Source organism: Vicugna pacos, chromosome 5 (genome assembly GCF_048564905.1).
Source record: "Vicugna pacos chromosome 5, VicPac4, whole genome shotgun sequence".
Classification (NCBI taxonomy): domain Eukaryota; kingdom Metazoa; phylum Chordata; class Mammalia; order Artiodactyla; family Camelidae; genus Vicugna; species Vicugna pacos.
The window spans coordinates 73773193-73798520 of NC_132991.1; the positions used below are offsets into that span (position 1 = coordinate 73773193).

Here is a 25328-nt window from a genome sequence, read left to right on the forward strand (position 1 = left end):
GTAGTTTTGGCCTTTTAAATCTGTATTTATTTACCTTACTCATTTCTTGTGAAGAGAGCCCAGCCAGGAGACAAGAAAAATAACTATGGAATGCTTTGTTTTACTATTATAATTAAAGAGATACCTGAACATCAGAATGCAATTAAAGAAATCCACTTTTTGCCATTTGTTTGTAAAAAATGTTTCAGATACTTTTACAAGTCTTAAAAAATTGGAGTTCACTTTTAGCCTTATACTTGATTATTATGAGTCTTTTTTCAAGTGCTTATATTTCATCAGCATACGAAAGAATACCATCGCTTAACACATTCTTGTTCATTTTTTTTATTAGTTAAAACTTTACAATGATAGTACGAGGGTAAACTTTCTCTAATTTATGAATTATAGGAATCTTAATCCATTCATTTTAAATCTCAGCTCTTAAAAATTCTGCATATTTTGGATCCCAGTCGTCTTCCAGATCATCCCTTTCTTTATATTTTGCCAGTAACAAAATACAACAGTAATACTAATGCTGATAATTCTTACAAATATTAAAATTTTCTCTGGATGCTTAGGGGTTTTTACTCTCAAGAATAGTAACAACAAATAATTGTTTTTACTAGTTGCGGTGTGAACGGTTTGTGGAGGAGTTGGAAAGTTATGCTAAACAGTCAGAAGAATTTTACTCATTTGGAGATCTTCAGGATGTTCAGCGATACCTGAAAAAAGCTCAAACACTGAATGGGAAGTTGGATTTAGCGGCAGACAAGGTACGGTTTAAAAATTCTGAAGAAGATGAATTAGTTCAACAGAAAGGGCATTGACTTTGTATTGTGTATTCACCTTTAAGAAATAGATTCAAGTAAGAGTTTAACTACATCTAATGAGAGAATAATATAAATGGTGCATGTAGATTTTACAGATGTGCTTCTAGGAGGATCAGCCTTGTTGGTAGCGATGACTTTTCAGCAGCCTTCATCCTTTATTTTGAAGATAGTTATTATCTCCAACTGCTTTTCAACTTTTGTTTTGTGTCACAAAATCATTTACATTATGCAACAGCACCTGGTTACAGTTTAGTTTTCCCACCTTCATAGAGGCCAGCTTAGATTTGGTGGCTGTGTTTTTAAATTCAGCCCATTAGTCTCTCCTATCAGGCCACGTTGTTCCCAGTACTGCTATTTCAGAAATCAGCTTTCTCACTCAAAGAAACTGGACAGGGAAAAGGCATACCCTTTGCCATGGAAGGTGTTTGAAATTTTTCATCGCACTTCTGATAAAAAGGGGAAATACAAAAACAGATCACATTAATATGCTCTACCATTTTTCATATGTTGCAAGATTTTAATGTCTTACTTAAATTAACTAGTTTATAATGATCACAAATACGCGAGAAAAGAGAAATTGTAGATTTTTTTAAAGCTGATGTCGCTGAAATTCTAAGTAACCTGTGAAATTTGTCTGTCTGGCTCCTGGGCACCACCCACATCCTCACAACTTCACTACTAAACTAAGAGGAAAGGAACACTTTCCTTGCCTCCCTTATCCTCCTTACCTTCGAGACTCAGCCCTGGTTGCAGCTTCCCCTACAGAAGCGTATGTGATTGCACCATTGCACAGGCTCTCTTGTCTCTAAGTGATGGCATTTTTTAAAATATACTATTCATTTTATATTAAATGGCTACTGCTCTTAGGCATCTCTGCTATTGCCTTATATTATTAAACAATTGATATTTAACTCCTCAGCTAGATTACTAACTCCTTGGAATTGGTACTTTGCAATAAATTCTCTTCTATTTTCCACAGTACCTAACACAATGATATGTTTGTTAAAAGTACTCAAGTTCTTGTTAATTAGTAAATGAAGCTATATCCTTACTGTATCTGGACAGGCAGGGACTGAAAACTGGTCTGTAAGGTCTTTGACACCAGGAAATGAAAACTGTAACAAAAATAAATAAGAACAACAAAAACAAAACAAAAAATAAAAGAAGAAATAGGAAAAAGAGATTACGGCTCAGTTTTTCTAGATGATGGCCTAATTCAAATATTTTTTTGAAATTTAAGGGTTTAAACTTTTAATTTAGGGTTTAATGAGAGATTTGGGGGATCACAGTTGATATAAATGATATAAATATTTTTAAAAACAATTTTGAATCTCATTCACTTTCAGAATAACGTATTTAATACCTGTCCTTCCAGATTGAGCAGTTTAATGCTGAAGAGGAGGCATTTGGTTGGCTACCATCAATATATCCTCAACGTAAAAAAATCCAAGATGGTTTGAACCCGTATCTTCGTCTCTATGAAACAGCTATAGAATTTAGCACCAAATATAGAGCCTGGACAGAAGGACCATATAACAAGGTGAATCCAGACCAAGTAGAAGCTGATGTTGGAAATTACTGGAGAGGACTATATAAGCTGGAGAAAACCTTCCATGATTCTCCAAATGCATTGGCAATGACAAAAAAAGTAAGAGCCAAGGTGGAAGATTTCAAGCAGCACATTCCTCTCATTCAAATGATCTGTAACCCTGGTTTGCGCCCCAGGCACTGGGAGGCCATGTCCAACATTGTTGGTTACCCCCTGCAGCCGGCAGAGGACTCCACCATCTTCTCTTTTTTAGACATGAATCTGGAACCATACCTAGATAGGTTTGAAGGTATTAGTGAAGCAGCTAGCAAAGAATATTCTCTCGAAAAGTCCATGGAGAAGATGATTAATGAATGGGATGCAATGGAATTTGTCATTCTTCCTTATAGAGAAAGTGGGACATTTATTTTGTCATCAGTTGATGAAATTCAGATGTTGTTGGACGACCACATCATTAAGACACAAACTATGCGAGGATCTCCTTTCATTAAGCCTTATGAGAAACAAATGAGGTAAAATGATGATAATGTTTGTTACCAAAATCGTCACTTGTATGTTTTATATATATGTATATTCTTTTTGAAAATTGATTCTATATTTTATATAAATGTAAAACTATATTAAATAGTTAATTATAAGGAATGGTAACCTTTGTTGCTTTTGGAAGAGTCCTGGTTCTTTTGCTATCATCTATATTCATCGCAAAGGTAGTAGACAGCCAGCCTCCAGATACTCATTTTTATTGCCCACAATATATTTGGAGGCAATTATATTTGATTTTCAAAAATAATCTCATGCATATTACATAGTTTAGAGAACATACAAACTATAAAGTTGAAGATAGTCATGTAATTTTCCAAACATATCAGTTAGTTTGTTGTAGATGATCCCTGAAATTCTGCTGTAATTTCCATTCATATGTGTGAAGGATGGCTGGATAAGCGCAAAAGAATGAAGCTGTGATTCTAGTCTGGAATTTAAAGCATCTGACACAGCCGATTAAAGCTGACCCTTATCCTGTCTGTCAATTTTTTTTAATTCTTGTAATTTGTTTGCAGTTTATATTTTACCTTTAAAGGTGGGGGGGAGGGGTGAATCCAAACTGGACTGCCGTCTTCCACGTGAATTTGCATGGCGAAGGAAAGCTCCCTGCTCAGTAGTGCCAGCCTCTGGCTGTGGCTGTAACTGCTGTTGCTGTTGGCTGTCTCGGCCTCCTGCCCAGCGTGCTGCACTGTGCTCATCAAGAGTAATTTTCGATCTACTCCGAAAGTGGTATATCTAGATTCTATATTTTAGAACTGTGCATGAGATCATTAGCTAGTGAGAAATTTTTTGCATGAATCAGGGATTAGATGGAGAAAGAGGGAAGAGTACCAGAAGAAAGCAGAGGCATTCATTTCCTGGTATGAAAGACCTTAAACACATGTATTGGTGAACATTAAAAGGAAGGCATTTAAAAATCCCTTTTAGAACTCCTACATTTCTTGGTTTTAACAATCTTAAACTATACAGATCACCACTTATAAATGATGAATAATGTGTTAACCTACACATAAAGCCATCTCATCTCTAAGTTTTGTTTCCATTAACCAATCATTTTTCTTTACAGCTGTCTGATCTCTTACAGCATAGTGGCTACATCTGTCTGGGCTCTAATCTGGCTCTGTTTATTAGCTGAGTGAACTTGAACCTGGCACTGCCTCTGTGGACCTTAATCTCCCTGTTAGTAGATAGATGTCACACTCTGGACCCTGTCTCCTAGGGTTGTTGTGAGGGTAGAGCAAATACATACAAAGACCTTAGGACTGTGCTTGTAAAATTGTTAGTTTATGCTGTAATTATAATATTTATTCTTGAGGAAATCAAGTCATCATTTTTGCCCTCCATATTTGCAAATGAACTGATAATTTATTGTACATTCAAAAAAAAACTTTCTTCTCCTGAATGCCACACTAATAGATTTAAGATTATGTAGTTTTTTAAAATGCCAGTTATATCTTATTAATTGAAATATTTTATTCTGGAAATAAACCCTTTGTGGGCCCAATTGAAAAAAGAGAGGGAAAAAAGAATGTTTTAAAGAAAATTAATCTTGGTTGTAACAACCTTTCTTAGAAGTTCCTTAAGAGTACCCTTCTTGAGAACACCATTACTATCTCCAAAATCTCATTTCTCAATTTGTATCCTCTGGCCATGAAACTGAATTGCAGGAAGGTCTATCAATATGCCATATACAGAAACCAGCCTATTTGTAGATGGTATATCTTCACATGTACATCTGTATAAGCATAAATGTTGACGCTATTACTTAGATTTTGTAGAATAAATCTAGCGATTTATCTTTGATTGTAAGTAGGTGGATGGAAATTGGAATAACAACGTTGCGTCCAAGATTGGCAGTCTAGTCATGGTTTTGAGTTGTGTCAAGTGAAACACTTCTTGGTTTACTGTTAATAAGAGTCACTGTGTTTTGCTTCTCAGGGACTGGGAGGGCAAACTCCTGCTGCTTCAGGAGATTCTGGATGAATGGCTCAAGGTCCAAGCCACGTGGCTGTATTTGGAGCCCATTTTCAGTTCTCCGGACATTATGTCTCAAATGCCCGAGGAAGGCAGGCGATTTTCAAACGTGGATAAAACATGGAGAGATATAATGAAAAATGTCATACAAGTAGGTAAAAATCTCTTGAGACTATGATTCTTTTGTTGAAGCGACATGATTTTTGTCTTCAAAACAATCCAAATAAGCCAGTGTCTTTTTCCCACATAGGCTCCCTTTTCAGATGTTATTTTAGAATCCCAGGAGCAAGAAACATCAAAAGGGAAATAGATATTTTGTTTTGATTCCTTCTTGAGCTCCAAACTGAATAGGCATTATTTACTGACAGTGCTTCTAGCAGTGGTTCTTACCAGGTGCACAGCCATCATGGTGTATTCTTGAACCAGTAGGTCCAATGGTGCACCCTTTTGTCCTGACTGGGGCAGAAGTAGTAATGCTCCTGCAAGATCAGTGCCACAGTGTTCTAGGAGTCCTTCATGGAAGCCCAGCCTGGAGTGTGCTCCTCCAGACCTTCCTAAGATTTTATAATCACTTAATTCCTTATATTAAATTTTTTTTCTTGATTTTCTAAAATGGTTCTGCACTGAACTCTGAAGAAAGATGTTAGAACTTCAAAGATGGGTCTAGGATTGTTTATATGACCCAGCTAGGTTTTATTGTAGTGAAACTCTGGTTACCATTTGAAAGTGGAACACTTGTGGTACCTGGCATGCAGTACAAAAAATCACTTACGTAAATTATGCTCTCAGTCTCCTGGAATGAAGAGTCTATTTTACAGGTGATGCTTTGGTGGACCAAATGGCTGCTGGAATAGGTCAATGCAGTACAAATTTGAAATACAAGGGATATGAGATGGACTGAATTTTTTTCTAAAGCACTGGAGAAATTAAAGAAATGGCATAATTCAAGATTTAAATTCTCTGCTCAGGGCATGGTCAGAGGACCAAGGTGCCTCTGTGATTGCCCTCAGAGTGCCTCTTAATTCTCCTAGATATAAGTTTGACATAGCCAAAAATTAGTTACAGAGTCTGATCTAATGGTTTGCCAAATTAAAAAGTAATTTAATTCACAGCCTTGCCAGATGTGTTATGTGAAAGGTAATTTACTTATTAGGAAAAAGTGGGATCGTGAGAACTGAGAATGGGCACATTTGGGTGGATTTGATTGGCTCTGGGTACCCTGACTCTCACACTGCAGAGCCTCCCTTGCCAGGAGCCTTGTCAGAATCTGAAGGAACGTGGCAGGTAGGGTATTATTATAGTGCTTGTCTAGGAAGAGCCTAAGTTAGATGCAGTCAAATGTATTGATGTGAGTGCACTTACCAGAGATCCTTGTTTCAGTGTACTTGTCAGGGAGATACGAATGGTTCTGTTCGCTTGCTTTGGGACCAAAACCTGGCTTCCATGATGGCCAACCTAAATGAAGTTGAAATGCCAGAAAATCCTTGATATAATTTAGGGAAATTAAAGCCTAGCTCATAGATGTTTCTGCAAAATATGCTTGCATCATCCAGAAGTAAAAACTGCAACCCCCTTTAGGGGGTGGCCTTAAAGGGTAGTAGGAGGAATCCTTCTAGTGGGCAAACTTCAATAAATATTAGCTATTTTTAAACCTTGCCTATGTAGATGGCCAAAAGTGTGGATCTGCATTGATCATAATCAATAGCAAACAGTTTGGCTGCATGATCAAGGATGAAGAAACAAGACTGAAAGACTCGTAACACGGAGGTCTGGGGAAGAGGTGAAAGGTACCATGGAGTAGGCTAGAATATGAGTATATTTGTGCTCCATGAAAATGTCTAATGCACCACAAAGGGAGGCACTTAATAATATAGTTGACCAGTTGATCTATTTTTTGAATGTCAACCAGTATATGCCATTGTATGCTCAGTGAGCTATGAATAAAATAATCATGTAATATATTGGTACAGACTGCAGAACTTTTGAGAGTTAAGGCAATTAATAAGCTAGGAGAATAAGCATAAACCAGAACTTTTCTCATCAAACTGGGATATATGGTCACTCAATCTACAAAGAAGTTGTGATGGCAGGGATCAGAATTATGGAAGGACTTGTCATCATGGGCTGTCCCTTACCCAACACTGCTGGTGCCCAAGCTGCCAATGGCAGAAACTAACAACACGCTTCTGATACAGGACCACACCTGAAGGGACAGGCAGCCATGCAGAAGGAATTAAATACATTGAACCTTTTTCAGTATAGAAGAGGGGGTCAGTGATTTGTCTGCATCAGCTAGAGTTTTCTTTCTTACCCCAAGTTTCTGACGACACTGTCCTTCATTGACTTACTGAATGACTTACTGTCATTATTTCCACACAACATTGCTTCTGCTAGGGAACTCACATTATAAAGGAAATGAGGCAGCCGACTGATACTCGTACGATTTACAGTCCTAATGTGAGCATTGACCTTATAAAAAGTGGAAGGTCTCATGTTGAAGACCCAGTTTCCATACCAGCAGGAAGAAAATAGTTTGTGAGTCTGGGGTGCAGTTCTAGGGGATACGTGGTGGGTGTTCTCAACCAGCTCCAAATATATGTTGCTCCCATGGGTGGGGTACTTGGGTCTGGGAGTTACAGAGTGAAAATGACCATGACACCTGACACCTGTTCACCCGATAAACTACTCACAACAATTTTGCTTCCCAAGTTTGTCTGTGCTAGTTGAAATATCTTAGTGTCCAGGGGAGAAATGCTTCTGTATGGGACATATCAGTGGTGTCATTGAATAGGAAGTTCTTTATTTGCTCACTCTATCTTTCTTCTTCTCTTGTCTTGATAACTTTCCCTGCTACTTACTCTATTCCATCCACACTGGCTTCCTTGTTTTAGCTTTTTCTTTTTCTTTTTTTAATTACACACGCCAAACGCAGTCTGCACTAGAACTTTGGCACTGAGTGGACCCTGTTCTTGAAATGCTGTACTACAAGTACCTGCTGAGCTGGTTAACGTCTTAGCTTCCCTGAAGTCTTTTCTCAAATACTATCTTTCTAAAGGGGCTCACACTGAGCATCCTATTTAAACTGAAACCTGCCTTTGCCTTTCCTAGCAGTCCTCATCCCCCTTTTCTTGTTGGTGGCGTCCATCACCTTCTAACTTACTGTACGATTTTGAATTACTATGCTTTTTATTTACTGTCAGTCTCCTCATGGAGGCTGGGGTCTTTGCTTGTTTTGTTCACTGTCATGGCCCAAGCCACGTCTAAGAACAGTGTCTGACGTGTAGCAGGCCATCCATAAATACTTGTTGAGTGAGTAAATGGATAATTAAATTGAGATTGATCCTTGAATTATTGCTAGTTCTAAGAATTCTGAGTTTATTCTGAAAAACCTCTGAAAATTCAGTTTTAGATAACTGGGTCCTAAGAGCTAGGTTAATCCTTGAAACATCCTGCATCTTGAAAGAATTTCTATTTTTGGTGAGGTCAAAAGATCTAAAAGTTGTAAGGGAGCCCACATTTCTTTTCTCAGTACTTAAAAGATTTAAAGAGAATCTTGCCAGTTTTCTGTTGTTCAGGGCTTTCTGATTAGGAAGTTTATGCTTCTGGAAGTTTTCTGAACTGGCTTGAGCTTAATTCCATTAAGTGTATGAAACTGTACTTTCTGTGAGGCTTCCTGGCAGCACTAATTAGAGTGTTCTCTCTATATACCCAAATTAAAGCTTCAGCCCCTGATAACACGGGCATTTGGTTTAGAAATGTAAATCAACCAGTCGGTCGTCATTTGAGCTGATGAGAGTGGGGATACTTATGAAGCAAAAGAAGACACATAAGATTTGTAAAATTATTCCTTTAACCAAAAAATATGGCAGCTAATAATTCTTTTTCTTCTCTAGGAGATAGAAACTAATTAAAGAGTCAAAGGAGTCATACTCAGTTTCACATTTCTCATGGCTTCCTGATATAACATCTTACTGTTCTGTCTTGAGAACATTCTTAATGAGTGCCAGCCTGGTATAATGTGGAAGGTCGTACATGCCTTGAGTTCCTCTGCATGTCTGCGGGCTCAACTCATCTTTGCTCCCTCGAGCATTCAGCAAATGTTTATGGAATGCCTACTCTGTACCAGAATTTCGTGGCCATGCTTAAAGGAACTTAAAGCCAGTTTTATTTTACTATGATGTATATCTTACCAAAAGGGTGGCAATTAATAAAATGCTCATTTTAACTCCAATAAACTGATGGAATGATGTAAGTACCTCATTCCCTCTGTTCCCCTAGACTAGTGTCCATCTCTTCAAGAGACAGTTACAAAAGGGGAAATGGAAAGGGTCATTTCAAGTACATGTTGCTCTTCTAGGCACCATATTAGGTGCTTCAAATATTTTATCTAATTTGGCTGTCTGAGCAGCTTTGAGAGAGGGCTCTTATCCCCATTTTAAAGATTAGAAAGTAGAGACTCAGATTAATTAAGAGTCACAAGGGTAATAAGGAGCAATGTGGGTTAGGAACCAGGCCTGTACTTTCCTCCATCTGACACAGTCTCTATTCTGTTTACCTTCTCATGGGAAGAGAGCATTTAGTTCCCAGGCATGAGATGACTGCTTTTCTATATTTTTGACTTTAGTCCCTATACCAAGGTACATAAATATACCTAGGGTCATTCAGAACAAGTATGTTTGGCTCAGAGTCATTGAGCTGATCTAGATGAATAGTTTTGACTTCAGGAATTCAATAAAAAATTTTTGCTTGACCCCTAAGTGTTTCAAGAGGTATTTCTTTTGTAATTGTAATATTTAGGGAAAGAAATATGAACTGCTGTTTTAAGAAACTGAATTTTTTTTTAGCTTTCAAATCTCAGATCCAAAATAGCAAATTGCGATCAATTCTTTGGCTGAGAATGAAACAAATACTGTTAATTAGTAAAAAGGAATTTTTCATGTTTGTTAGCAATGATTCAGCCTTTTTTTCCCCCAACAAAAGACACACTTTTCCAGAAGGTGGCACTCTAAGAACATCATTTAATTTTTGAATTTAGGAGTCCAAGAGTACTACTCCATCCTTTTTTGAATGAATTGCACATTTAAATTATGACCTGAGTCTCTGTCATGCTTCTTTTTATGTGCATTTTTACGTATGTTTATTTGAAATATAAAACTGTTAGAAAATATAATACAATTCCTTTAAAAATTTATATCTCTTTTAAGATAAGTGAATTCAATCATGTGATACATATTTCATATGAACTTGTTTTACTGAAAAAACAGATATTAATGTTATTTATTTTGTTCTTTGATTAAATTGCTATGTTTCCAGGTTATATTGTTATAATTCAAAAGAAAGCAGAAAATTATCTTTCCTTTCAGTCACATTCAAAGTATATTAACAAAAACATTCTTGCAGAAGAATAAAATTTCTGTATGAAACAATTTATAGTTGACATTTTTGGTTGATCTTTCAGTGAGTACCAAACTCACTTTGGCTAAGTACCAAAAATAAGTTTAATTAATCTTGAAGTTCTGTTTAATTTTTAACAATAGTCTTTTGATTTAATTCCATGTAAATTTTCTAAAATGCCCTATTACTTATATTAATAAATGTATCAATATACTCTCACAAGATTTATTACTTGGTCTGGTGATTAAAATCTCTAGTGTGTTTTAACATCTATTTCTAACACCTTTAAGATTATTTAATAAAGAATTTTTCTTGCTTTGTCATTTGTGTCAAAGGTGAACACTGAGTTTGAGATTATAAAAATCAAGACTAGACGTGAATGCCATCAATCATGTGTTATGGAAAAAAAGTAAAAAGAATTTTATTTCAACTCTACCTAGATTGTGTTTTAATATGTATTTTAAAGATTTTCATAAACCCAGTGACTACTTGTATGGATATTTTGCGAAATCAATAAACTACTTTCTTAAAACATCAGTTCTTAAGATCAACTTTTAGTTGTAATTCTTATTTTGAGTCCCACAGCATAAAAGAAAGCTTTTTAAAATACTTGATTGTGTTTGAATCACTTTAATGCAAACAGCTCACAGTGACACTTTCAAGTGACAGAATGTTCAGAAGTCCATGCCTTGAAGGTAGCACAGTCTTAGTCTCTAGAGAGTTTGGGAAGAACACACCTTGAACTTAAGTCCTTCAGCAAGCAGAGTGTTATAATGCAGTTCCAAAGATAGTTCTTTGTAATGTAAGAGTTTTATAGTAATCTCCTTCCCCACTCCCAAACCCTTATTTTTACCTACAGTTATAAAACAGGGATTGTGTTTTTTATTATTGATGACAATATTCAAAATAATTATGACATCTTTTAGAGTACTTTTCTTCAAAGAATAAAAGACAAATATATCACATACTATTGTTTCCTCCTATTCTTTAAATTTTTTTTTTATTTTGTGGGGAGTTAATTAGGTTTATTATTTGTTTTCTTAACAGAGGTACTGGGGAGTGAACGCAGGACCTCATGCATGCTAAGCACATGCTCTACCACTGAGCTATACCCTCCCCCCATGTTTCCTCCTATTCTTATCAGTTCAGATAGTGTTTTTTCTTCCCCTTCTCCTCACCCACCTCCCACCCCATCATCTGTCTCACATTTTCCAACTTAGAAATTGTGATCAGTATCGTCAAGGATCAAGTCAGCATGACTTCTACGTACTTAAAGAGGCTGGTTAGCTTTAGAATATGCAAGAATACTTTCAAAAAATAAATATTCACTTTGAATTTTGTATAACCTTTGTTATATTAAAACCGTGTAATGTCAAGTATAATATGAATATAAAGTTAATATCTAATATTTTTGAGTTGAGCGCTTTCCCTTTTATTTTCAGGATAAGCATGTCCTGGCAGTTGTAACTATTGAACGAATGCTGGAGAGGCTGAAAAAATCTAACGAACTTTTGGAACTCATTCTTAAAGGACTTAATGAATATTTGGAAAAGAAACGTCTCTTCTTCCCCAGATTCTTTTTCTTGTCTAATGATGAACTTCTGGAGATACTATCTGAGACTAAAGATCCCACTAGGTAAGTAAGATTGTGTACACACACACACACACACACACACACACATAATACATGGCTGAGGTTATCTGCTTAAATTTAATTTTAGAATAATGCAGAACTTAAATTGTATATAGTTATATTTATGTCATAACTTTTTAAGTTACCTTATTCTAAATAGTATCAATAATCAACTTGAAATATTTAAAAACATAAGTAATATCATTGAATGATATTTTTCCAAGTGTGATGAATCTTGGAGTGGATTTCTCATTTAATCACATACAGATTTGTTTTTTTTACAGATTTTTCAGAACACGTCCCTCTTCTCCATCCCATGCAGAACAGAAGTGGGTGTCCTCACAGTGGCTTGCAATGACCCAAGCGGTTGCTCCCAGTTCATCTCCCGCTAGCGTTCTTCTTGCTCACTCTGCTACAGCCCTGGCAATTCTCCCATAAAAGAGGCAGCCTCTTCCATCAATGTGCTGTTCTCTTTGCCAAAGATCCTCCTTACCCAAATATCCATAAGACTTCTTTTAGTTCCTCTGGATCTTTGTGGAAACCTGCTCAAACACCTGCTACTCAAGAAGGCCTTCCCTGGCCGCTGTATTTTAAATGGCAGCCCCTCCCAGCACTCCCGAGCCACCTTTCCTGGACTGCCTTCTCTGCCTCATTTTCCTTCGGCATACTTATCACCTGGCTTACTCTATAAAGTACTTACGTGTTTACTGTTTGATTTCCTCCAGCAGAACATAGCTCTATGATGGCTGAGGTTTTTGACGGTGTGTTTCCTCACAGCTGATTCCTGATTCCTCGGAAGAGTGTCTAGCATATAAAAGACCATATAGATATTTGTTAAGCAAATTTGTTAATCTCGTGTCTTTTGCCTTCAAAGTAGGAGACAAGTAATCCAGACACAAGGATAAATGTAGGCTTAGATTTCCGTCTGATTTTTTCTTCATATTTAAAAGACGAATTCAATCAGTCATTGGTAACGTGTCAAAAATGAGGAATTGGGCCAGTTCCATCTATACTACAGTGACTTTACTAAAGTTGGGCACCTTCAAACTAGCTGATTTGCTTAAAGCACTAAAACCTAGTTCATAATTTGCAACCGGTCTCTGAAGATCCCAGTTGAAATGTCTACTTCTGTGCATTTGAAGATTCTTCAGATTAGTGTATTATCTGTTAGTCAAGATTGGTTTGCTCCTTATGTTACATATAACGCCAACATTGTGTTGGAAACAAAGCCTCATGGTCACCTCCTCTATAGCTCTTATTATAAATGTAATGTTACAGAGCTTTTTGTGATTATTCAATTAATAATGACCTCCCACTAGACTGTATGATCCATGCAGGCAGGGACTGTCTTTGTTTTCCTTGGCACTTCATCTCCAGCTTCTAAGAAGGATCTCACAGATGATGCCCATTTATGAATTGTGAATGAAGATTGGTGCACAAAGAACACTGCTGTTTGGGGAATTGCTTTAAATTGGTTAATTCTCTTAAACATTTTTTTCCTAACAGGGTGCAGCCTCACTTGAAGAAATGTTTTGAAGGAATTGCAAAGGTGGAATTTACAGAAAGTTTAGACATTACTCACATGAAGAGTAGTGAAGGAGAGGTGGTAGAACTCGTCGACACCATTTCAACAGCCAAAGCCAGAGGTCAAGTGGAGAAGTGGCTGGTTGAGTTAGAGAGAGTTATGATTAAATCCATCCATAAGGTAGCCAACTGTTTTTACTATTTCTAGTAAAGATGATAGAATATTAACATATTATTGATAAATGCACTGTTATTTAGACAAATCAAGTCATGAATTGCCAGTTCAATTGTAGTGGATAGGCTGAAGGCAAAGACATGGTCTATGATATTCATTTTGTAGTGACTCACTTGAAAAGTGGGACAAAATACCATCTGTACTACGGAAAACTTGGGTTTTTGTCATGAGCCTGTCTCATTTGTTGAAGCCACAAACTAGTGCTTTCAACATTAGAAACACTTTGGTCCAAGTGGTCTATCTACCTTCAGTCTTTCTTTGGAAGCACCCCTCCTCAGTTTGACACTAGTCTTCTTAACATGTGTGTTTCTGTGGTACATTCTTTTGTCCTGTGTATATATAAAATATATACCAAAATGTTAGAAAATCGTAAATACTTTCTACAATTAACAGTAACTTCATGTTTCCACATCTCATAAAGCATATTATTAACTCAGTCATTTGCAATGATTTTTTTTTTTAGTAGAGAATGTCAAGTCATGGAAGCAAATAGAGATCAACTGAACAGAGCAGTTAAATTCATTTTTTTACTATTACGTGAACTTAGCATTCAAATTCCTTATAAAGAGTAAAAGTCATGGCTGAGCAAGGATGCATGAGGGCAAGAATGAGAAGGAAATAAGGCATCAGGTCCCAGTCAACAACAATTTTCATTCATTTTTCAGATTCTGTCACACATTGAAAAAATTCATGGGAATCCAGCTGTTTCATGCACACCATGTGTCTTAATGCTCTTTTCTTTCTTAAATATAATTTTAGTATCTGCCTGCATTATATTTTTTCAATAGATATAAAATCTTTTGGACAGTTTCCCACTTCTCCCTGTTATGGATTAAAAGATAATGAACGTCTTTATGCACACAGCTGGTTTCTTTGATTGAGTTACGTGTTTTCTTGTGATAACTTCTCATGTGTAGGATCACTGGGCCAAAGAGGATGAGCATTCACAGGACTTGATAAGTATTGACAGATAGCATTCCATTTACATAGCCATTAGCAATGTAAATGAATTCCACTTTGACCACTACTTAGCACTGAATTGGGCTATACAGTTTGTTAATTGATGTACATAGTGGTAACTCATTGTTTTAGACATATCTGGTACTATTTCAACTATTCTGTTAACTTTATTTGTCAAAGAACTTAGGGGAAATATTTTGGTGGCCATTTCAGAGCGTTAAGATGGGGCAGCAAGGAATTGTGTAGGAAATATCTTCCCCAAATGTTCAAGTGTAAGTTTGTGTTGGTGAAAAATGCAAGTAAATACAACATAAATGACCACAAATAGGAGCCAGGAGTGTTACTTGTGCTGTGCTATTTATATCTGCATGCCTACGTTAAGTGAATTTTGTGTCATTTGTATATAATGAAAAATCATGTTCTGGGTGCCTTTGCCTCTATCTTACTAGATTATCATGGGTTGGTTTAATATACCTTGCTACCGCCAAAATATATGCAAATTTATATATATATGGCATATGTAGTTATAATATATTTTCTATGCAGTATTATAGAAATTTCTGTGATATTTTTCCTCATCCAACTGTATAGAAAAATTTGTGGTTTAGATTTTAATGCCTTCCTGTTGTTTGCTCCACAGTGTCCTTCTAGAACACATACTTATTCCATTCTTGATATTTCTCTGCTGTACCCTCTATTCTTTCCTATGTCCCTCCCCTCTCTGTTGGTCCTTTTTACCTGCCCTTTCCATGGCTTCTTCTGACCTTTTACATTTTTTTTTTATTATCAGTAGCAAACTCTGCCCTTCATCTCTTTTCAGCTCTGTAATATCCTAACTAGACTAGAAATTCAGAAAGGTTCACCTATTCTTATGTATTTCTCAGAAAAATGTATTTTGACAGTCTTTTCTGAAATTCAGACATTAAAGTGGCTATCACCTCACTGACATTACTATTTTTGGTTGATACATTTAATAAATGATGGTTGGGAGAAAAAGTGGATCTAGGAATCCACTGAAAACATATGTAGCAAAGTATGTAAATTAGATGTCCTGCGTTTACAGCTCTCAAGTCTCCAGGAATGAATTGTATATCTGTTCCTGTCATCATAGCTTCGGGCATCAAACTACAGGACTGAGAAGGGAGTGAGGTCTGGAAACACAGGAAGAACTCCAGAGGAATTTTGTGGTTTGCTTCAGTACATGGCTAAGCAGGGATCTGATGAAGTTCAAAGAAAATAATGATGAATTTGGTGGATCTTGTTGTGGAGTTATTTTAACTTACTGCTTGTGCATGTTCAGTCCAAGTGTATCTAAGACACCTTTGGCTATATCTGGTCCAAGAAATATTTTATATAACGTGCCTCACACAAAAAGATCACGTGTCAGCAAAATAAAATGCCATGTAATATATTTGTTTTGCTCACAGACGTATGAACAAGCTTTAAATAGTCTAGTCACGTATTTGGAATCTTCATAATTGGCTAAAATGGAAAAAGTTGAGCAGTACAAGTTAATCTGATTAGGAATGAAGCTCTTCATTGTTTAGTTCATTCAAGTAAAGTGTGAAACTGTTTACCTTTAGTACTTTCTTTTTCAATTAGGTAATTAAAGATGCAATTTTGGCCTATACACAATGTGAACGCATTAACTGGGTAAGGGATTGGCCTGGACAGACAGTTCTCTGTGTATCCCAAACCTTTTGGACAACAGAAGTACAAACAGCTATTTCAAAAGGACAAGAGGTAAGCTTTCATTACCCCCAGGTTTTTCAGCAGTTTTTCAATAGTTGTTATTGCCAAAGTACAATTACTGTAAATCAAATACAGTCCACTCAAGAAGTCAGTGGTTCTTGACCCTCAATCTTGTTATTATCTACATCTTTATGCCTCTAAAAATAGAGTGAAATAGGACAAAGAAACTTCCTAAACTCTGAAATATTAGGAAATACATAATTCTCTTTCATGCCTTCAGTGAAACTACCCTATAAAGATAAAATATTAATTGACTTATTTTGACTATTTTTACTTTCTGATTTGTTGCTTTTTAATTACTAATATTTGAATGATGCTTAATTTTAAATATTCTAATGTAATATATATGAATTTAATATTATTAATCAGATTGCTGTTATTAATTAAAAACAGAAACTACATTCAATGCAACATTCTAAACCCTGAGGTAGAATTTCAGTGAGGTCAACTTTCAGTTGACTAAAAGTACTAGTTGGAATCCATTAATTGCAGACCTTGTTTAAAACCATGAGTTTTTAATGCATATTTGACATGGAATTTGGTATACATACATGGATGAGCAGGGATCTAATGAAGTTCAAAGAAAATAATTATGACTTTGACCTGTGCCTTGAGAGACTGCTACTCCAGCAGGGCTCATCTTCAGAGGCAGAGGTCCCCTGAAGCTGTAGTTCAGCAAGACTTAGTAAGTCAAGCCTTTGTTAATGTTACTTGCTAGATTGCTCTCTTCTGTTGCATTCTAGGGTGCTCTCCATAGCTAAATTTCATGGAGTTAAATTAAGCTTTGTATGTGTCCTTAAAAATTCTTTTCTTTTTCCTCTGCTTGAGATGACTCTGTTTCAGTACGCCCTTCACCTGCCACCTGTGTCCCTGGTCCCTGTCCGTATCTTGTTGGATGTTCAGGCCATTCAAGTGCTGTAGCAGTGTCTGGAGGGGCAGGCACAGGTCTTAGTATTCTATAGCATTGATGGCTTTAAAAAATTTAATATGTGGTTCTATCGTGGGAGGCTAGCCTATGTCTTAGTATTCAGTGTGTTAACTTTTTCCTCAATTAATGTGTGGTTCACGTTTGAAACAGATGACTTTGGTTGAGTAGCTGGAGACTCTTGGCAGCCTCATAGAAACTGGATTTTCTGCAAAAACCTCAAGTTGTCAGGAGCTTGATGCTATAATAGCACCATGTTGTACTGTCCCACTCCCAGAGGACCTCTTCACTTTGGCTTCTGTGCTTCCACTTATTTATACAAAAAATGTTGGCTGTGAAACTAATCGGTATGAGGCATTACAGGGGCTAAAAGTGAATGAAGGAGTCGCCACTGTCACAGAACTTGCGTTATTGCAAATACTGATCTGATTTTGAGTCAGGTGATTGTTGTGTATGTAGAAGGATCTAGGTATGATACAAATTTTTGATTCCAGATAGAGTTTATTTTGGCCAACTAGATAATAGTAGTTACTTTTAAATTCATTTATTCACAATACAGAACAGTTTACAAAAAATAAAATGTAGCTTAAATAATTCAATATCATGATTTTTTTTCAATCTAACTAATCTGCTTTCTCATTGATTTGTGTGATATAGTTCCTAAATAACTTAATCACAGTTTCAGGCTAAATTTTAGTTCTAAATCCCTTTTTCTAGTCTAGCAAAATACTTTATGCTAGTGTAAATAGTAGTAAATTCTTATGGATTATTTTATACTGTCAGGTACAAACATTAAACTTTTAACCTTATGCCTTGTGTTGAACTCAGATTGTGAGAACTGGTAAGCCGCCCAAAGACCTTGGATTTTATTGATGAGGAAACTAAGATACACCAACTGGCATAGCTTGTGTTCTTAGGATCAAAACTATTCTTACTGATCTGTATACTCCGTATACTTAAATTTACTAATTGGCTCCAAGAATTTAAGCACTTAGGTTTATTTAAACATAGGTGGGACAAAAGTTTATTTTTTCACTACTTACGAAGCAAACTAATAGCAATTAATCTTGAAAATAATATAAATAGATAGTGTTCAAGCACCAAACTTCTGAAAAAATGACTCCCTAAAAAAAAGGGTAAAATATTTCTAGGAATAATAAAAGTACCTCTTAAAGAAACAAGTCTCCAACTATATTCTGTAAGCTTTGTCTCATTCTTGACAATCCTCACTTTTAGTTTTACTGCTACCACTTACCTGGTCCTAAAGGAGTGAAATAATCTCATTGGTGCACAATGTTTATTAAATATTATTAGTGTGAGAAAAGTGTTCATCTAATACCTTTGCAGTAAGGAAAATTGATTATTTTAAAGTTATGTCATACAGAAGGAAAATTAAGATAAAAATGTTGAAAATACTCTGTATCCATGCTAGGTCAAAATATTTTTGTTCAAAAGGATTCTGATCACATTGAGTAATTATCTTATTTTCTTTCAGTCTCTTGAGCAATACTTGGAAAAATGTAACAAACAAATTGATGATATTGTCACTTTGGTTCGTGGCAAACTGTCCAAGCAGAATCGTGTTACTCTGGGAGCTCTTGTGGTGCTGGATGTCCATGCTAGAGATGTTCTCACAACACTTGTTAAAAAGAAAGTTAGTGATGACTCTGACTTTGAATGGTTAAGTCAGCTTAGGTACTATTGGCAAGTAAGTAATATCACTGAATGTTATTACATAGCAATTTCAGCTCATGGCTGTTTAATTTGTGCTTGCTGGCTCACATGGGAAATAGTATCAGTAATATAGGAATTTTTTTGCTGATGGCTGACTGTACCCAAACAAGCATTCTGCAGATTGAAGATTGCAGCAGCCAAAAACTATCATGTATACAAAAACTGTATCTACATCTATACTTAAATGTATAGTTACATGGAAATATGTATACATATATAGACAGACAAACTATGGGTAATTATAAAAAATTACATGAAATCAGCCATTATGCTTGCTGAATCTGCAGAATGTTGAAACTAATCAGTTTGAAATTATGTTTTTGGATTCTTGATACATCTAAAGACTGTTCACATCAGACTGTTTTAGTCTGATTTAGCCCTTTAAGTTTTCCTCTTGTTGATCAGTTGAAGGTACCAGAAACATGATGTTGGAAGGAAAGTTTTTATCAGGGGATCCAGGTGGTTGGTGATGTTAGTCACCATGGGGAAGGGAAGAGGAGCAGGAACAGTACAGTGAACAAGGTTGGGCCAATACGGAGTTGGCAGGGGAAGAGAGGGCTGATGACTGGAGATAAGAGACTCGAAAGTTCTCATCATATTCATTTGTATGAAAGGCTTTGGGAGGTATAGGGTGGGAGGAGAAGAGATACAAGAACTAGAACCCTGGAAAACTACATGAGGCCATGTTAATAGTGGTTATGTGATCAGACTGTGGAGTCATTGTTTCAAATGCTACATCCTCCCCTTACCAGATATATGACCTGGGCAAGCTACTTACTCTCTTCAAGCACTAGCTTCCTTATAATGAAAATACTCACTCTATAGTAAAAACAAATTGAAGAAATGATGGAAAATATAGGAGAATAATGAACTATGAAAAAGGAATTAAGAAAACTATTTCATTTACAATTGATCAAAAATGGAATACTGCTCAACCATTTAAAAAAAACCCCAAAACAAAATCTTAACCACTTGCAATATACACAGATAGACCTTGAAAGGATTATTCTAAGCGCAATAAGTTGAACAGAGAAAGACAAATACCATGTGATCTGACTTACAAGTGGAATCAAAAAACAAAAAACACCATATCCAAAAACAAGCTCATATATACAGAGAACAGATCTGGGGTAAGGGGTGGCTGAGAGAAGTGGCGAAGGGAGTCAAAAGCTATAAACTTTCAGTTATAAGACGAATAGTTTATGGGGATATACAGCACAGCAACTACAGTTTGAAACTATAGTTTGAAAGTTTCTAAGAGTAGATCTTAAAAGTTCTCATCACAAAAAAAATTCTGTTAACTATGTATGGTAATGGATATTAACTAGACTTATTGTGGTGGTCATTTTGCAATAAATACAACTACAATTCTATAGCTAATATAATGTATGTCAGTTATACTTTAATAAAAAATTATACTTTAATTAAAAAAGTGTTAGCAAGTTAAAAAAAAAGCAAAAGAGAGATAAGGAGCAAATATATTTTTCAAAGATGTTCTATGGAGAAAAATTGAAGCCAGTGACTTTAATTACTTATCCAAGGAAATTACACATTGAACTGAATTAAATGATGTCTGAAAAGTGAATTCTGATGATGTTGTTTACAACATGGCTGTCATTTATTAAAAAGCTTGAGATTCCATGTTATTTACATTTTTACTATTTAAGCTAACTTCATTTTATTTTATTTTATACTAGGAAGATCATTTAGAAACAAAGATGATCAATGCTGGTTTACGATATGGATATGAATATCTGGGTAATTCCCCGAGGCTGGTTATTACTCCACTTACTGATAGATGTTACAGGTAAACTCATTCATTTCAATATCTGTTGGGAATAATTTTCACTCATCCCTAGATCACTAATTTTTTTTAAGTACCAAATCATCTTCCACCTTGTAAATGTATCCTTTGTTGTCTTTTCCTAGGCCCTTAATTCTTTTCTCAACTTGATCTTCAAATTCTCTTTCTCTTCTGGCTTCTTCCTCTCAGCTGTAGAGCTCTCTTAACAGGCATTGCTATTATTATAATTATTTTTGCATTGTTCATTGCTTCTTTCTTCTTGAAAGTTTTTGACTCTTACTTTTGGGTATATGAGGCATCCTGTTTCTTTCCCTGAAATATGGAATTTTCTGGAATTCTGCTTCTTTGTAGTATTTTGTTTCATGCTTCATGGTTTCCTGAATGTTCTCAACCACTTTCAGGCTTTAACAGCCAATATCCTGAAAATCCCTGAACCTGTACCTCCAGCCAAGGTCTCTCCTGTAAGATTTCATCACACACATGCCTGCTGGGTATCTCCATTAGATATCTCATAGGTATTTACATGTACGTTGTTTTCTCTTGTCTTTCTGAATAACACAAGACCTTTAATTATTTTTAACTCCAAGTTCCCATCTCCCATATTCCAAATCACTGTCAAATAGTAAATTAAATTTTGGGTTTTTTTTTTTTTTCATTTTCTTCCAGTTGTAACTAGTTTATTGACAAAACCGGTTTCAGGATGCAAACAGAAAGCAATTTTGTTTTTTCTTATCATCATTCTTTTAAACTTCCTCTGTCAAATGTTTACCTATTTCTGGATGAAATCTAGAGTAGATTCCCTAGTCTTTCTGGTTATTCTAAGATAATAATGGATAGTGTTTTTTTTCCCCAGATGTTAGAAGTCCATTTAAGTCTAAAATCAAAGTAGAGTATTTTATCCAATTAAAAACCCCATCTTGAGCCTGACTCAAGCTCATGTCCCACATTTGGGAAGGTAGATGTGTTCAATTTTTTGTCATTTTTATCCCTGTCCTTTGCATCTATTCCTCAATAGCTCATCTTTTGGATCCTTCAGTGTTGGAGGTTGATGAAGGAGGGGAGAAGGAAAGGGAGAGGTAGGTTTATATATGATAGGTATCTTGTGTGACAACTGTCTCTTGGCCGTTCAGTGTCCTCAGTGATGGCAAAAGCCCAGATGTGCCAGGTCTCCCAGGGGATGTTTATGTGGGTTCTTTGGGAGCCCCCAGTAACCAGTTCCTCCCACCTATGGAAAATGCCTTCTCTGGCTGACTGCTGGTGACTTTTGCTTCAGTCTCTGTCTGAGATCCACCACACACAGACCCTCTTCCTGGAGTCTTCTCTGATTCTAGATGGACTTCCTGCACAGGGTCCCATTCAGCATGACTCAAATCTGGCTCCCTTCCACTGGGATCTAGGTCTGGCCACATACCCATTTGTCTTGCCATCAGTAGAATGCATCCCTTACCTGTTTTCTCCCACTCTGCCATAGGAGAAGATGCAGGCATTCTCTTGACTTTTAATATTTTAAGTTGTAAATTAGCTCCCAGTTCCATATTTCACAAACTCCAAGGGCCAGTGTGCCAAGTTCTGTGAGTAGTCCTCGACAGCCCCCTCAGTTAGCTTGGCAAAGAGACAAGTGCTGCTCTCTCTTCCTTTGTTCAGATGGAGGGGAAATACACAACACACCAACAGCTCTTTGCAAAGAAATCCTCATTCCTGGCCTCTCATTTACGATCTCCCTGCCCTGATGCTAGGTGACCAATTTTACTCTCTATAGGATAGGATGATCTGGCACACATTGCTCTCACTTCGGGGTTTTAGTCAAAATTTTAAGAAAGAATGATCTGTTTGCATACCATTACATATTTTTTATAACTAATATTTATGTAGGTTTACCAAAAATTTTATCTTTGTCCTTAACATTGCTTCTTCCTTTGTCTTACTTCTGGCTTAATTTTTCTCCTTAGTAAGCTTTTAGTAATCGTTTCAGGGAGGCTATGCAAGTAATGAGTTCTATCAGTATTTGTCTAAAAATGCCCATTTTTTTTCCTTTGGTCTTCACTTAATTATTAAATGATAGATTAGCCAGGTGCAGAACTATAGATGAACAGTAACGTTCCCTCAGCTCTCCAAATATATTATTCCCCTGACATTTATTGCTGCTGTTGAGTGGTCTGTTACTCTAATTATTATTCCTTTGTAGGTAATTTTCTCTAGTTAAAGATTTTCGTTTTAAAGATTTTCTCTTCGTTGTTGAGGTTCATTGGAATGTTCCTAGGTGTGGATGGGCTTTCATTTATCCTACTTGGGACTTTTTCAGTTAATATATTTAATTCTGGCAAATTTTCAGGGGTAGTTTTTAAAATTTTTCCTTTTCTGCATTCTCTTCTTCATTCTATGTCTCTTAACATTTCTTATAGTCAATCTCTGTATCTGGGTGGTTTCCTCATATTTATGTTCTAGTGTGTAATTCTGTTTCTTTATGTTTATTCTGCTATTCTGCCCACTGAGTTTTCAAAAATTCAGTTATTATATTTTTCATTGCTGGATTTCAAGTTCTCTCTTTTATGAAATTGGCTTCTTTTTTTCCCTCACAATTTTCTCATGTCTGTTGCTTTTTATTTAAAATCTCATTGAACAAACCACCAAGATACCAAAAAAGGCAGAGGGCCATGTATGTAGTAACCCTCTCAGACCGTTGTTCAACAGCCTTTGTCATTGCAAGTCTGACTCTTAGCTTTGATCTCTCTCTGTGGTTTTAATTGTGAGCTTATTTTAGTAGGTAGTCTTACCTTTTCTCAGCTGTGGAGGTGTCCAATTAAAGCAGTTTTACATTTGGCTCTGTGGTGGTCTCTGGGATTTTCTCTGATCCAGAACAAAATTTTAATGTTAATTTCCATTACTGATGAGTTCATGTGCCTATCGATAATGGAAACTTAATCCCACCCTCTGTGAATGATGTAGGCTTCTTGCTGGGCATTTGTGAAGGGTAAGCTTAACTGTCTCTGCTATAGTTGACTCTTCTTTGTCTCTTGAGTAGAATGCTGGGGTGATTTTAGTTCCCATTTAGGGACAAGGCAGCCTTTCAAGGCTTCTAGGTTTAATTAGTGAATCCACACCAGCTCCTCATCTTGCTCAGTTCTAAGAATTTATTTTCTGTTTCTATGTGTGTGTAAATGCACTTGTGTTTATATGTAAATCCCAAAACAGTGTGCACCTGTATAGCTTTCGCACCTAATTACTTTCCAGCTATGCATTCCCTCTTTGTTGATGATTTCCTTTTCATCCTTTCAAAAATGACTATGTATTTCAAAAGTTATTATTTTCTTTTATGTGGCATTTCCGTATGCTTCCAGTAAGGGGATTGGGTAATTCAGAACCAGCTGAATTCTCCATATTGACTAGAAGTCAACATTGCATATCAAAAGTGAATTTGTTCTGATTCTGTCATGTATTCAGCTATTCAGAAGTAAAATATAGTCACAGACAAAGTAATTCACAAAGATTTTCAGAGGTTAGTGAGAAAGAAGGAATTATTGAAGAGGAAGTGAAAAATCTAGCTCTCAGTTTAAATTTTTACTCTTTTCAGAAGGTATATGAAAAAAAATCACATTATTCATCAAAGATTATTTCTTATGTTTCAGAACCTTATTTGGAGCCCTTCATCTGCACCTTGGAGGAGCACCTGAGGGGCCAGCTGGCACTGGAAAGACTGAAACTACCAAAGATTTAGCCAAAGCTGTAGCAAAACAATGTGTTGTTTTCAACTGCTCTGATGGATTGGATTATCTGGCTTTAGGAAAATTCTTTAAGGTTTGAGTTGATACCTCATTTATAATATATAACTTCTCAGAGAGGAAGGCTATTAATAATGACACATAATTTGATGGGAGTAAAAGACCTATTTTAGTTTCAGTAAAATTTGAAGAGAAGCTCTGCCTCCCTCTCCAGTCCCTATAATGGTCAATATTACTTGTAGGAATGAATGAGTGGTGTTCCTTCAGTACCTTGGACAGCTAAAAGTTTGAGAACCACTACGTCTATAAAGATTGTGGTATCTGAACACCTCTTTAACCTGTAGATCTTACTATTAACAAGTTATGAGTCAGTGATTTACTTTATAGACACATTCTAGTTAATCTTTTTGTAAACTTGAAATCCTTCTTTTGTTTTTTTCTTTTTTTTAACATTTTTATTGATTTATAATCACTTTACAATGTTGTGTCAAATTCCAGTGTTCAGCACAATTTTTCAGTCATTCATGGACATATACAATCTCATTGTGACATTTTTTTCTCTGTGAGTTATCATAACATTTTGTGTATATTTTTTTCTTACCTGAGTCAGATTCCCACTCTTATGAGTCTATAAGATTATAAAAGGGAGAGTTAAAGGTGCAAGTCTCTGTCTAAGTTCATAGATGAAACCTATGACTGTATGGTCATTTTAGCACTTTGTTGCTACAGCCTGTTATTCCTTAAAATATTAGGTGGTACAGTTAAATACAACA

The 25328-nt window shown here is 36.0% G+C and overlaps 1 protein-coding gene across 3 annotated transcripts in view; it reads left to right on the forward strand.

Annotated features, from left to right (window-relative positions):
• The window catches only part of DNAH7 (dynein axonemal heavy chain 7), a 209878-nt gene that overhangs the window by 60870 nt on the left and 123680 nt on the right, over positions 1–25328 (forward strand). For all 3 annotated transcript variants that reach the window (XM_072961566.1, XM_072961567.1, XM_072961568.1), the window contains exons 17-25: positions 606–752; positions 2185–2870; positions 4840–5026; positions 11712–11905; positions 13409–13607; positions 16224–16364; positions 18794–19006; positions 20730–20839; positions 24463–24631. In XM_072961566.1, the coding sequence (XP_072817667.1) occupies positions 606–752; positions 2185–2870; positions 4840–5026; positions 11712–11905; positions 13409–13607; positions 16224–16364; positions 18794–19006; positions 20730–20839; positions 24463–24631 (2046 nt within the window). The remainder of the gene's footprint in view (positions 1–605; positions 753–2184; positions 2871–4839; positions 5027–11711; positions 11906–13408; positions 13608–16223; positions 16365–18793; positions 19007–20729; positions 20840–24462; positions 24632–25328) is intronic.